Below are 14,425 nucleotides of genomic sequence, written 5' to 3'. Positions count from 1 at the left end.
GTTGCCCAGAGCAATGGATTCGATCAGTGACTTGCTCTGGACAGTGGCATATGTGGCAGATCTGGGAACATTGATTGCTGTTTTCATCAGTGTTCATGTTCTTTTCCCTATGCCACAGGAATAGCATGCCTCGAGTAGGGGTAGTTCCTCAGTCTTGATCCTCAAAAGAAGACACACAAAGTGGAGTGAAAGCCCGGACTATACTCCACTCAGCTGACAGGTAACAAGAAAAATCTTGTTAATCAAGTAAGCCATATAAAAGAACACATTAAAGTTTTTTCTAATTTTGAAGATTTATAGACTAAGATTGTATCATTTGTTTTTGGTGACACATAAGGTTTTCATTTTAATTCTTAAGAGAATTAAAATTCTGTTAAATTTCAACTCCTAAAATTTCATTTCAAATGATTGAATTCTATTTTTCACTTTAAAAATGATTTCTTATATCAGAAAATGAATAAAATTACAACAAAAATCAATCTCAAAAATATGGTGCTGACAGAAAAACCACAGACACAGAAGACGATATGATTCCATTCAGATGAAAAGTACTGAAATGACTGATCTAAAGATACAGAAAATAAATTAGTGGTTGCTAATCCCTGGGAGGAAAAATTATCTATAAATGACATGACAGATATTTGAGGGAAAATGAAAATGTTCTAAAACTGGTAGTACAACTCAGTAAATTTACTAAAAAATCACCCCAAATGAGTAACTTTTATGACCTAGAATTTATACCTCAATAAAGTTAGTTTAAAACAATTTAAAAGTATGTCATAGCAAAGTATTTCTCACAGTAAAAAAAAAAAAAGGATAGAATTATTTGCTTCAATGTTAAAAACTACTGGTTTAATCTTCTGCTCTACCCTAAGTATGTTTACTAATTTTTATATATCTGTTACAACTTTTGACTCTGTAACTGCATCCTTGTTTATTAACACTACAGATAACACTATAACCAGCATGATTGATATACAGTACCAAAGTTAATCTAATATTCCATTTCAAACAGAATAAAATACATTCTATTATATAGTATAAGAATAGTAAAAGTATGGAACTTTTCACTTGTTTATGGAGAAAACCTTAAAATCTTAGAATGTTTCACTTTGAGTCTTAGATCCCTCTTTGGAAAAGTTCAGGTAACAAATACGTTCATGAATAAAATAAAGTTTAAATACTAAAACTGCATAGCTGTCGAATCTGGTTCCTTTTGATCACATTAGCCATGTATAAAGCCATAGCAATGAGCGTAATTGGTTATACCATAACATCCTATCAGAACTTTAAGTATGGGAAAATAAAATTCCACCATTAGGACAGAATGGAATATACTTTTAAGGCTAAAATAAACTCAAATTTGGTGTTCTTAACATCATTTCCCTAAACTGTTTGCAATAATTTTGCAATTGAGCGATAAATAAATGAAATACTGTTGTCTGCATAAAAGAACAGTACTTCCCTTTCCTATAGGGCCCCATGGATGTTCTTCTGTTTTGCCTAAATGATCCCTTTCCAAATATATTGGTAATGTTGGTTATAGTTTCTGCAGTGCCCATTCCTTTCTGCTTCTGCATTTCCTGCCCTCAAATCTATTTTGTCAGACACCTAATATTCACCATTTCATTCCTTTCTTAATGGAGTTGGCTTCAATTATTGCATGTAACCAACCCCTGAATGAGACAGGTGCTAATAGCTTAAAAAGATTTATTTTCTAAGTAAAAGAAGGTCTCCAAGGGATTCCCTTGTTTTTTTTTAATGTTTTGTGTTTATTTCTTCTACTACAATCTTAAATAGGAGATTTTATCCAGGATTGATGATCAACATCACCCTGTATAATCTGGTAATAACATCTACTCCCCATTTATTAAGACCAATTTGTTTTAATTCTATTTGGTTTAGTATCTATTTGGTTTAGATAGGAAAGGCCAATATAATACAAACATCATTAGTAAATTACTGTGATAATAGGGTATATACAGAGAAAAGAAGCCACAGGCCATGCCGTTCATTAATGTGCCTATTCGATAAATATTTAGAGTTCCTACTATTCTGCTTTTTAGGAGTTTAATCTATTTGGGATAGGAAAGCAATGAAGGTCTAAAGAGTAAAAATAAATATTCTGAATATAAGGCAATATATATTAAAAATTATAAGATTCAAAACACTCTAGGGAGCACAGAGTAGAGAAAAACTGTTTTATCTGGGAAATGAACAGCAGTCTTAGGGAAGAGGCAGCCTTAAAAGGAACCATGAACAATGGAAATGATTTTGTTTTGTTGACCCAACAACAATTACATGAAAGTAGAAAAATATGCAGTAATCTCACATAGAGGCAAGTGGAACAATCTAGACAGTGCTGCCACATCAGGGCTTTTCAAATAGTAAGGTGTGAATGAATCACTGGGGTATTCTGTTAAAATGCAGATTCTGATTCACTGTATTTCAAACAGGTTCCCTGGTGATGTGATAAGACTTCTGGAACATTCTTTGAGTAGTAAGACTCTAGAAGAGAGAGTCTGTTAACATAAGATCAGAGCTGTGTACTCTGGACACATCAATTTGCATAAGTACATAGGATAAACTAGAGGCAGAAGATTAGAAGAATGAAGACCTTATAAAACCATTTTCACAGTCCTCAGAGGTTAGTTACCTATAAACACTCTGTAGCAGTGGGTATGGGAGAAGGCACTAATACTAGAGACAATAAGCAGATAAAGCCAAAGGAGACTTTTGAAGCATGTAGGGATGAACGGGATAAACAGACAATAACACAAACTATTTTATCCTGGATACCTGAGGAATTGTCACATCATTAGCACAGAACCAAACGGAAAATTTAATGGATAGGAAGATACATATAAGAATTAGAGAATGGTGGAACACAGTTCAATTTAGGGATTAAGTTGAAGGGATGAGTAGGACCATCTAATTAAGACTTTCCACTGCTCTTGTAGTTAAATTTAGTAAGTCACAATTCCATCTGTAACAGTCTCTTACTAGTGGGAAGGGACTGCTCCACTGCTGTGCCTGCCTCTCCCCTGGGACAGTTAGTCATCCAGTTTGTCTAGAACACTTTGAGGGACAGAATACATGACCAGGCTGAGTAATCCCTTTTGTTTTTGAACCTTCAATTAGGAAAAAAAAAAAAAAAAACCCAAAAAACTTCCTTAAATTGATCTAAAATTTGTCTCCACATATTTTTACCTAGTGGTTCTAGTTTTGCCTGTCAAGTCTAAATTTAGTCCATCTACACAGGGCGTAATGACCCTTCATAAAATTGTCGCTAGAATTAACCCACAATTTTTTGAAACAAAATTGGTGATAAAAATAACCTACATTTTTTTTCAAAAATGTAACTAATTTTTGTTCTTCCTCAGCCTTTCTGTTACCAGAACATACCATTCTCCTTCAGGTTGGCAAAACACGGCATGACTGTTGCTACTACAGGCCTCCCCACTGCCTGCGGCAAGGGAAGAGACTGCTGATGTACTCCAGCCTTCTCTGCTGAGGCCAGACTAGCCCTCAAGGTCTATCTCATCGGTATTCCAAAGAATCAATTACAGGACACTGACACCTGCACATGAGAAAGACAATCCCTTTCCCATCGTCTGACACTGACTGTCACTTCTTTAACACAGAGGATGGAATGGAACTTCAGAAGTGGCATGGACAGTTCAGATTACAATTCAATACTCCACAGTGACCTTGAAAAGATGGTGTTTGCTTAAATTCAATGGTTTGTCATTTGTATACAGATCTTTTAGCCACTGAACACTATGAATGTTGTACAGAGTTCCTTCACAAGGGCTCACATGCTAATTCTGAAATTTCCTTATTGTTTTAATTCTATTCATGACCATATATTCGACTCATAAGAACTTGAGGGCTTTTCATCTTCCTCTTCCCTCACCCCCTCCTTCTCTAGGAGGCTCCTGCTAGCCAAAAAGAACTGCAATGCAGGGCATGTTCTATATCTGTCTGTCTAGCATGGCAGTCACTAGTGACTTTTGTGCCCTTGCAATGTGTCTGGGAACTGAACTTCAAAGGTATCTAATTTTAATAATTTACATTTAAGCAGAAATAGCCACCTGCAGCTAGACAGTTTGAGTAGTACAGAACTAAAAAACCAATTATTTTATTTTTAGCTTGAGCTATGGCTTCTCACGAGCTATCCTTAAATGAATAATGGTTTCCTACTTGGTAATCTAGACTGAAATATATAAAACACACACTGTACACTCATATATATGTGTGCATATATGAATGTGTATGTGTGTATATAATGTGTGCATGCACACATATGCAGAATATGTGTGAATACATTCTCAATTGTTTAACTCACTTAAAATCTAGAAAGCTGCAAGCAGGTCTCATGTTCCCCTTTTCCTGAACTATATCCCGATGCTGCTTCAATAGGTCTTACTATTTTGGTGGTTAAAAAAAAAAGAGGAACCGGGCCTCCTTGGTCATGCAAGGGGTTGAGACCCAACCTATGAAGCTATCCGCAGCCGGGGAGCTGCCCACATGGTGCAGCAGACCTCTCAGGACTTGCCCGCTGCTCCCCTCAGCAGTGTATTTCAGTCAATCCGCCTGTTCTGTTCCCCACTCTGTCTCTGGTGAATCCTCTCACCTCTCCGCACCTCTGGCCTACACCCCAGCTCTTGTATGCATAAATACATACATCTTTTAAACAAAACCATTTCAAAAAATAAAAGAACCAGTAAGGCAAAGAAAAATTGGGAAAATCTAGGACCACTTATGTTGTTTTCACTAGAAACTTCACTCTCTACCATCATAGCCTTTTTGTATATTAACACTACTACTATTAACTTACGTGGAGAATTTTTGGAGTGTTCACAGACCCAAAAGGTAATTTACCAAATCATACCAATAGGATCATTCTACTTTCAGATAGCAAGAAAAACTGTACATATTATCACTCGCTAGCCAGCAGTGAATCTGAGCATTTACATGTGGTCTCCGAGGTAACCTGGGCTTCCTTGCAGCATGGGGGACTTAGGTTACAAGTCTGAGAAAAAACACAACATTCCACTGCTCAAAGCAAGTCTGCATTTCTTTTTATGATCTAGCCCTGGATGCTGCAAAACATCACTTCCACCATACCCTATTGGTCAAAGCAGTCTCAACTGCACCCAGATTCAAGCAGAAGGGCATAGATCCCACTCTTCACGGAAGGTGGCAGATCACACTTTAGAAGAGCATATGGGATAGGGCCTCCACTGGTGGCACAGCGGTTGAGTACTGGGCTGCGAAGATGCCCAAAGCCTCTGCAGCACTGGTTCGATCCCCGGCCACAGGCGAGGGTCCCACATGGCGCAAAAGACCTCTCCTGCCGCGCCCGCTGCTCCCCTCAGCAGTGTACTTCATCAGTCTGCCTGTTCTGCTCCCCTCTCTGACCTTAGTAGCTTGTCCTGTAGGGGTCACAAGCAGGAGATCCAAGAACCAGGGGCTCAGAGAATATACCCCCTGTTTCCTCCCTGCACCATGTGACACATTTCTAACTACATCACATTACTATGTAACTTTTTAGCTCACATGAAAGTGACCCTTTCCCCATAGCTCCAGCTCTCACTGGGTTCTAGCAAGATGACTTCTACTTCTCTTTCCTTTAAAGCTGGGGGTGATAATGGCTTTTGCTACTGCCAGTTTAAGTGCCTGAATATCCCTTGTTTAATCCTGAACCCTGCCACAAAGCCTATAAGCAGTTCTGCATCAAAATCTCTTCATTTAAATAATTGAGAATTCTTATTACCAGGACCGTGATTGATACAGGCACAGGATGGAAACCAAATAAAGATTCAGAGAACAATGTGAAAAAGTAATAACCAGACTTCCAATAATTTCTCAATATTTGATAAAGTGTTGAAGACTATAACTAGGTCCCTCCATGGAAAATGACAGATTTTATATATATATATATATATAGGAGCGGTATAGCACAATAACTATATCCTATTACTCTTTTGAAAATAATCTTTTTCACAAAAAATATGGGTAATCCCTTAAACCCTTGATCAAATAAACATGTTCATTGTTATATTTCCGATTTACCATTAAAACAATCCTAGTTTCTATCATTCTTATGAAACATGTTCACCTCTTTTCAAGATGTTTATAAACAACATAGTAGTTTAACAGCTTTTATAGCTTCATTGGAGACTGAAATTAAGCCTGCTTGTCTAAGCTTCCAAAATACCCTTTTCACCAGTTATTTTTAAAAGGAATGCTTACCTGTCTCCTAGTTTGGAGCTACTACGTCTGAAGTCCATGACTTCTCAAAGATGACTAGTGCCAATGAAGTTAATTTATGTCTGTAAATTCCCTGATTACCTTAGGTGATACAGATCTCACTTTATGGTCCTAAATATCTTTAAAAAGACTAAAAAGAAAAGCTATCACATTTTGAATACCAGTTAAAACATCTCAACTTAACTGTGACCTATTTCTTTTCTTTTTTTTAAAGATTTATTTATTTATTTATACAAGAACTGGGGTACAGGCCAGATGTGCGGGAGGGTGAGTGGATTCACCAGAGACAGAGCGGGGAACAGAACAGGCAGACTGATGAAATACACTGCTGAGGGGAGCAGTGGGCGAGACAGGAGAGGTCTGCTGCACCACGGGAGTCACTCGTGCTATAGAGGCTGCAGATTGCTTCATAGTGCGGTGCTTAACCCCTTGCACCACCAGGGAGGCCCACTATCTCTTTTAATTTATATTGCCAGTTACAGTTTCTGTCACCTGAACTCCAAAGCTGTGATAGTAAGATCTAAATCTTGCATTTCTTTTGTCTAAAGTATACTTAACAAAGCATCTTACCCAGTCATATTTAACATGTACTTGTCAAGTACTTGTAATATGTTGTGGGAAGAAAAGAAACCATAATAAACCACCAATTCTCCTCTTTGAAAAGCTTCTGGAGGGAGGCAATATGTATTTATTCATAAACAATCTAAGGTAATAGGGGATTACAAATGTAAATATAAACTGAACATGAAAGTAGTTGAAGTCAAAGTACTCAAGGGAACAATGGTGTCCATGAGAAGCCACTGTCCATATGGTCCTAGGCTAGGGAGCCTTAGACTTGACAGATGAGTAGAGGATAGGAGAGTGGAGAGAGCAGGCCAGAGAGGACTTTCAGTTTGCTTGTTTTAACTGTGACTATTGGTTGAAATATGCAACTTACAAAAACATAAACAGGTAGTTAGCTAAAACTTTTTCCAAGTATTTGTTTCAGACTTTAGTGAATGTCACATTTTACTTAAATCTATGTGGCCGGTTCTACATAAGTGGTTCTGAACCACTTATAAGTGGTGTCCTGCACCCTTAGAACCAACAAGCTGAGTGGATCCAGGTGTGTGGGTTAAAGTTTACATTTTAAAAATGCAAAATTACAAATACAAGCAGTATGTGGAAATGTGGAAAACTGAATTTAAAATGAGGAAAGAAATCTCAACAAATGACTGAAACCATGGAGATCTAGATGCCTTTCTTCTGAGATAGCTGTAGGCCATAAGTGCTTAAGTAGAAATATCCGAGGTTGCAAACTCCATTCCCTTCCCATCTGCGAGCAGCTGGGATACTGGGAACACCTACAACTCCCAGTAACCCCAACCTTCCCAGAGGGCTAAATTAAAGAGCTCTGAAGTTTAAATGTCATTAACTTCACCTTAGATCTACCCCTGAAACTCATTCAAATTCTGATTCTGCAGAGGGGGCTGGGGCACTCAGAATCTGGGGAAAGAGAAACCATCTGACAAATTTAAAATAATCCCAGATGATTCTGATAGACAATTGCCACTCCCAACCCTCCCATCTCCCACAGTGGAAGCCTCACAATGCAGAGTCCATACACCAATAGTCACGGATTAATGGTAAGGTAGAGAAAAACTGGCCAATTGCACTTGATCTGAACATAAAGTGTGCGCAGAATATGCAAAGTCAGTGTCAACTTTTTACAAGCAAATATAAACTATATGATTCCACTGTTTTACTATTTAATCCATTGACAGATCAAGTAACTTTATCAAGAGCACAAAACTGAGACACACCATCCAGAATACAACTGTGCCTGCCATTTCATTTAATCCTAAAAAAAAGGGGGTGGGGTGGGGGGGGGGCGAAGGTGGTTCTTCGTGGGATCATAGTATGCTTGCTCACTTTGTAACTTCCAGGATAATGCAGAACTTAAGTGTCCCGCTTTATCTAATACCTCAAGGTAACATGTACCTACTGCAGTCTTTTCAGTAATTAATACAATGCGCTTATCTCAAGTCTTCTAGCAGCTGCAACCTGAGAAACAGTAGTGACATTCAGCTGCCTGCAAGAAAGGTGTTTTTCTTTACCGAAATCCTTTAAGAAATTACAACCACCAATTTACACGCACCATGGTCTACGCCCACCACTAACCCGAGTCAATTTCCCGCCAACTATAACAAGTTACAAGGGGCATCTGGTCCCAGTGGGCTGGGGGGCTGAGGAGCTGGGGGGCTGGGAGGCAGGAGCTGACTCTTGAAAAATCCATAGCTCTGCTGCAGAAGAGCTTCCTGTTAGACACGCGAGCATTTTTCTCCTGAAAAGGGAAATCTCTCCCACCCATTCCCAATGGACTGGAGTGGAGACACATCTCGGGGGTCACCCAAGTCTCAAGCCCATAACCACAACACTAAGAATGATTTTCTAGCCTCGGGGATCCCTCTCCCAGAGTTCAGCGCCGGCTGCTCCCGAAAAGCTGCTGCTAGGGTCGGGGGTACTTCGGGCCACCAGGCTCCGCGCTTTGGGCTCCGTCCAGAGATGTCGCGCCAGAGAAGAGGTGAAAGGGGGTGCGGGGTGCGGGAGGTGGGGAGAATCACAACTTTGCAAACTCCACGAAGCCCCAGCTCTGCGGAGCGGAAGGTCAAAGTGCCAAGGAGGGAGCGGCTGCGGGTCAGGGCCCCGCCCGCACGCAGCCCGGGGCGCGGCGAGCTGCCCGGCGGGCTCGGGCAATCGGGGGAGACCGCACCCACCTCCAGCTCGGAGCCTCCACCCGCCCCGCGAGCGCGCAGAGGCGGCTCCTGCACGGCGGGGCCAACTCCCCGAGTTGACTTGGAACTTTCCCGGGACGCGCCGCCGCCCTCACCTTGCTGAACACCTCCAGGTCCTCCTCGTCCTCGTCCAGGTCCAGCACCTCGGCCTGCAGCAGGACGGGGCAGCCGCTGCCGCCCGGGAGGGGGGCGCCTCCCCCGGGGCTCTCCCCGCCGGCGCCCCCAGCCGGGAGCCCGGAGGAGCGCGCCTGAGATGCCCGGCGCTCGCCCTCCATCCCGAGAGTGCGCGCCCGGCCCGCCGCCGCCGCCAGCCCGGCTCCCCCGAGCGTGCCCATTGGCTCCCGCGCATCCTGCGCCTCCCCGGCCGGCCCAGCTCCAGCCCCTGGCCCGCTGCGCAGACGCGGAACTGCCGGCGCGAGCGCGGGGCCCGCTCTTCGCCACCTGGCCTGGGCCTGCTGGGGACGCGCGGGCTCCGGGTGGGGTGCAGGGAGGGGCAGTCCCTTGGGGGAGAGTGGGGCGCTGGGAGGTAGGAGCAGGGCGTCCCCGCACTGGCCTGGCTCTGGCTCTGGCTGGAGGGCTGCGGACAGTTTCCAGGGGACAGGGGTCTGGGAAGCAGCAGCAGCAGAGATCCTTGAACTTGGGGGGGCTGGGGGAGCGGGGTTCACTGCGGGGATTGGAAGGCAGCCGAGCCCACCCATCCCGCCAAGAGGAAAAGCCAATACTGTATTTCCTGTATTTTAATGGTTACCTTCCTTCTGGGTTTTCCAGTGTGTGTTCGACTAAAGGTTAATGCAAAAGTGAAAGACGTGAAAAGCTCCTTTGCTTTGTCATTGATTTTTAACCCAGGGACCGGACTCTGTGGTCATTTCACTGTTAAACCAGAGGAGTTAGATTTAAAAGCTACTTTCAGCCACTTTCAAATGTACCTTTACTTCTGGAAGTCTTCCTGAAGTTAATGAGCAAGAGGCTTACCAAGAACTGAGGACACGGAGCAGGACTAGACGTTGCCAGCAAGAAATAAACGCCAATGCAAAACTAATTAATTAGCTGTTCACTGCTTAAAAATAACAAAAAATCTACATTCCAAAAATAATGATAGTTGAAAGCAAACTTAGAGATTCTTAAACTATCCTCATGTTTTCTTACTCTTTTCACCCCAAGCTCTTTTCTCCCATCAGGCCTGGAAGTAATGTATAAGAAGTTTGCATAACTAGGGAGAAGACTAAGGAAGACTTGATTTCAAAAGCCTCTTTTGGAAAAATATGTAGCCAATTTTTAAATGAATTTTTAAAAATAGTAGAAGATCTGTATCTATGGAGCATGGAAACAGAGAATTTCTCTGTGTCTGATTAGAGAATATGGCCTTATGTGTGCCCTCCTGAGTACTCCAATGTAGCTTCCATCGATTTTGGTGCATACATGAATTTTTCAGTCATGCTGGTCTTCCTACACCAGGAATAGGAAGTCTCCTTCCTGTGCTTTATGGTTTGTACCAAATGTCATCTCCTACCCAGGAATTAGCTGTTGTCCTATCTCTTTGAGAAAGACTTTCCAATTTAAATTTCCTAATTTAGCATTAATTTTATTCTATCTTATAGACTGTATTTCTTACAGATAAGTGCTTTACATTCCTTAGTAAAGTACAACCTTTTAAGGTTTGGGATCACATTGTTTATTAATACAACACAATATCAGGTGCACTCACTTTAAAAAGCTTTCTGCTAAGATCCATAAGGAATACAAGTTATTAAAAGATTTTTTTTGTCTCTAAGTTCATCTTGCTGAGGTTTTCGAATTGTCATCTGAACCAGGAAATTCTTAAGGATAATGTGATTCACAGAAATGCCAGAAAGCATAGGAAACACATGCAGAAAATGGGCAGAGCAAACCAAGACTACACCACAATCGAAACTGTGCCACAGAAAAATCATGTGCAGACACCACTGCCTGTGTCTCCTCTGTGATCATCAGTATTGGTAGCACAGCCGCTTTGATAACTGCCACAGCTTTTACTCCCACAAAATGACATGCATTCCTGTTTCCTGTGTTAATAATTTTAGTTTTGAACCCCCAGAGAGCAGATCTGCTTGGCCCACTTCACCAAGTGCACAGAGCTGCCTAAAGTAGAGAATTTTCTAGACATAGAAAAGCTATATTGATGCTGGTCAGGCAAATGAAGAAAAAATTTACTTCTACTAGAAATCACCCAAAAGTAATAATTTTGACTACCCAAAAGAAATAATTTTGTTTACTTACATTCTTTTCCTCAAGCACCTGGGAATACAGTCCCCAAAGGGAGAAAACCCAAGGCTACTCATTATTGATACAGATCCAAGTCTATTCTGCCTGTAATTTCACTGTAATCTGGTTAATATTTTGTAACTTTTGGACTACCTTTTTAGCTTAATCACCAACCTGCTTACTCATTACCATGAAAAATCTACATTGCACGTTAGCAGTCTCAGCTTCCCATTAAATGGGATCAAAATTGTGTTCATTAGTAAAAAATTATTCTTTGGGTACTAAAATCTTTAAACCAACAGAGTCCAAATAAGTACAATTATAATATCAAGAGGAGCCCCACCCATTCCTGTCCCTTGATTTCTGGTTCTTATTATAAAAGAATAGTGTATTATTTTTGATTCTGAGAATATATATCTATCCAAAAAGTTCCCTCTCCCCCAGCCCCACACATTCCCAGTGGGACCTGCTGAGACCAAAACCAAGTCTTTAATGTGCCATTTAGTGGAATTCAAGCTAAGGTAAGTCACCCCTTTGTGCCTTTTGCTGGAACATGATTGAACTGTCTTTTTATAATGGTGTGTACAAAATATGATGGAAAATACCAATTAGTAAACTCATAAATTGTCATGCTGGGGGAAACTTGCTGAGCAGAAGAGCAAACTCAATATGTCTTTTCCACAAAGTGTTGAAACACTGGAAGGTTCACAAACCTGCCTAAATGAATTCTTGGAAGCTCAAACTTCAAAGTATGAAGTGAGCTACCACCGCTATCAGTAAGGAACATCAGCAAGAAACTCAGAGTGATGTAAAGAAGTTAGGAATTTATTAGGGGAAGGAGAGTAGAGTACAACCCCCTCAGGGGAGGGGATCTCCAAGGAGATACTGGTGAGATAGTTTATTAGGCTACTTTATATATTCTTTCTGGCTTCATCAGGCATTGCCAAAGTCTCTTGCTTCATTTCCAGCTGTTGTTTTTTCTCATTATTGCTTTCTTCTTGGCCAGCAGATGTTTTCTCTGAATCTGAATTTGGTCTGGGGTCTCTGGCCACTAGAAACCTACTGGGTGCTTATCCTACTGCCTGTCACAGTATAAATCATGGTTTCCTCCAGATTGTGTGGCAAGCAGGCCCCTGACAGTTGCTGCTATGGCAAGTTGAGTTCTTAGCCTTGTGAGAACTGGTTCCCCTTTACAGAGGGGGAAGTCCATGTTGTTGAGCCAATGCAGACACATAGCCCTCCCACGACAGTTGTGGAGGCAGTACCTCAAAGGACCAGGTAACAAATGATTAAGACAGTTAATTGTAGGGCCTCAGAATCCAGGAAGCCAAGAGTTAATTAAGGATACCAATTGCTAACTCTCAGCAGGAGGTTAGGATGCAAGGTTGATTTGCTGAAAGCATACTATTTGATTAATGTATGTTAAATGGACTCCTTAAGGGCATTTGAGTCCCCTTCTGATTTGCTCTTGGACAATGATGTCTCTGACTAGCCCCTCACCCCTACCCCCAGTTTGCTTTACTCAGGGGTAAAAATGCCTAACAAAAACAATTTATTTTGATAACCAGTTTGCAACCATCCCTATTCAGTTTAAACAGCCCATTAGTCCATAAAGAATCCATGGCATCCATAGTTGCTTCCTTCTGGAGCTGAAATTCACATCAGTCTCATTAACATACTAAAAGCCCCCCTAGAGGAGAAATTGAGCTGCCATTTTCTGAATATGAGATGGAGAAGCATGCACTTTTCTGCTCATACTCAGATGAGCAGGGCTGCCAATATCTCCGACACCCAGCCAAGACTCCCTCATCTTCTCTTACTCTCCTTTTCTTTTAAAACCCTTCCTAGCTTCTTTCTAAAAAGATTTTTAAAATTTTTATTTATTTATGCATACAAGAACTGGGGTGTAAGCCAGAGGTAAAGGGGATGAGAGGATTCACCAGAAACAGAGTGGGGAGCAGAACAGGTGGATCTACTGAAATACACTGCTGAGGGGAGTAGCTGGTGAGACAGGAGAGGTCTGCTGTGCCATGTGGGTTAGCTCCCTGGGTGGGAATGAAACTCATGCTGCAGTGATTGGTGATAGCTTGATAGTGCTGACACTTAACCCCTGAGCCACCAGGGAGGCCCCCCTTTTCCAGCTCTTACCCAGAGAGGCAGTCAGTGGGGCATTCACATTCTTTTTCCTTCACTACCTGTACAAGCAATAAACTTCTCCACCTCCAACAAAAGTTGTGTCTATTCTATTTGGGCTACATTCAAGCCATGAATATATTAACTATGTTAACACCTCGGTTGCTTGATATGTGAGGCCATGGAACAAGAACTGAGAGAGAAGTAGCATTAGCATTTATAGAAAAAGAATTCTTATTAAACTTCTATCTGATCATATAAATTCACCAGGTGGAGCTTTTTGGAAAGCATTGCCATGGACCAAAAATGTGCTTTTATTCTAGGATTAATGCAAGGAGCCCATCATATACATTGACCCAAACCTGCTTAACTCCTAGGTGCTACCGCTAGATGTTTCTTCTGAGTCACATCAATTGCAATCTCTAGCCCTTGTCCTTGAGACAATGTAGAATACTCACCCTAGTCTATCACTCCTGCAAAGTGGGCAGTTATGTACTGTGGAGAGGATTTCTCTTTTTCTTTCTTTCTTTTTTTTTTTTTTTTTTTTTTTAAGATTTACTTATTTATTTATACAAGCACTGGGTACAGTCAGAAGCACAGGAGGGTGAGAGAATTCACCAGAGCCAGAGCGGGGAGCAGAACAGGCAGAAGGACCGAAGTACACTGCTGAGGGGAGCAGCGGGCGGCAAGAGAGGTCTGCGCGCCATGTGGGACCCTCCTCCGGTGGCCCGGGAGCAGCCGGGGATGAACCAGCGCTGCAGAGGCTGCGGGCAGCTTCACAACCCAGTGCTCAACCGCTGTGCCACTGGGGAGGCCCGGATTTCTCTTTTTTATTGCCCTTTCCCACAACAGTGTACTTCTAGATGATCCCCGCACATCATAAAGGACTATGTGCAAACTGTTTTTTTTTTTTTTTTTTTAAGATTTATTTTTTATTTATTTATTTATTTTATTTTATTTATACAAGCACTGGGTACAGTCAGAAGCGCGGGAAGGTGAGA

General features: G+C 41.6%; 1 protein-coding gene across 2 annotated transcripts in view; it reads right to left on the bottom strand.

The window, feature by feature from the left end:
- Positions 1-11,340, bottom strand: part of SNX7 (sorting nexin 7) — an 83,373-nt gene extending 72,033 nt beyond the window's left edge. Inside the window, exon 1 of one of the 2 annotated variants that reach the window (XM_054691849.1) lies at positions 11,307-11,340. Coding sequence is in view for 1 of the 2 variants with exons in the window: in XM_037498993.2 (XP_037354890.1) it covers positions 9,146-9,325 (180 nt within the window). In the remaining variant the exon portion in view is untranslated. Of the gene's footprint in view, positions 1-9,145; positions 9,337-11,306 lie in introns of those variants that run through there. The other variant, XM_037498993.2, reaches the window with a different exon arrangement.
- Positions 11,341-14,425: the final 3,085 nt, after the last annotated feature.

The sequence above is a fragment of the Talpa occidentalis genome, unplaced genomic scaffold (assembly GCF_014898055.3).
Source record: "Talpa occidentalis isolate TD23 unplaced genomic scaffold, MPIMG_talOcc4v2.1 talOcc4.9, whole genome shotgun sequence".
Classification (NCBI taxonomy): Eukaryota; Metazoa; Chordata; class Mammalia; order Eulipotyphla; family Talpidae; genus Talpa; species Talpa occidentalis.
The sequence above is the reverse complement of the archived record's forward strand: the minus strand, read 5'-3'. Positions and strand labels throughout refer to the sequence as shown.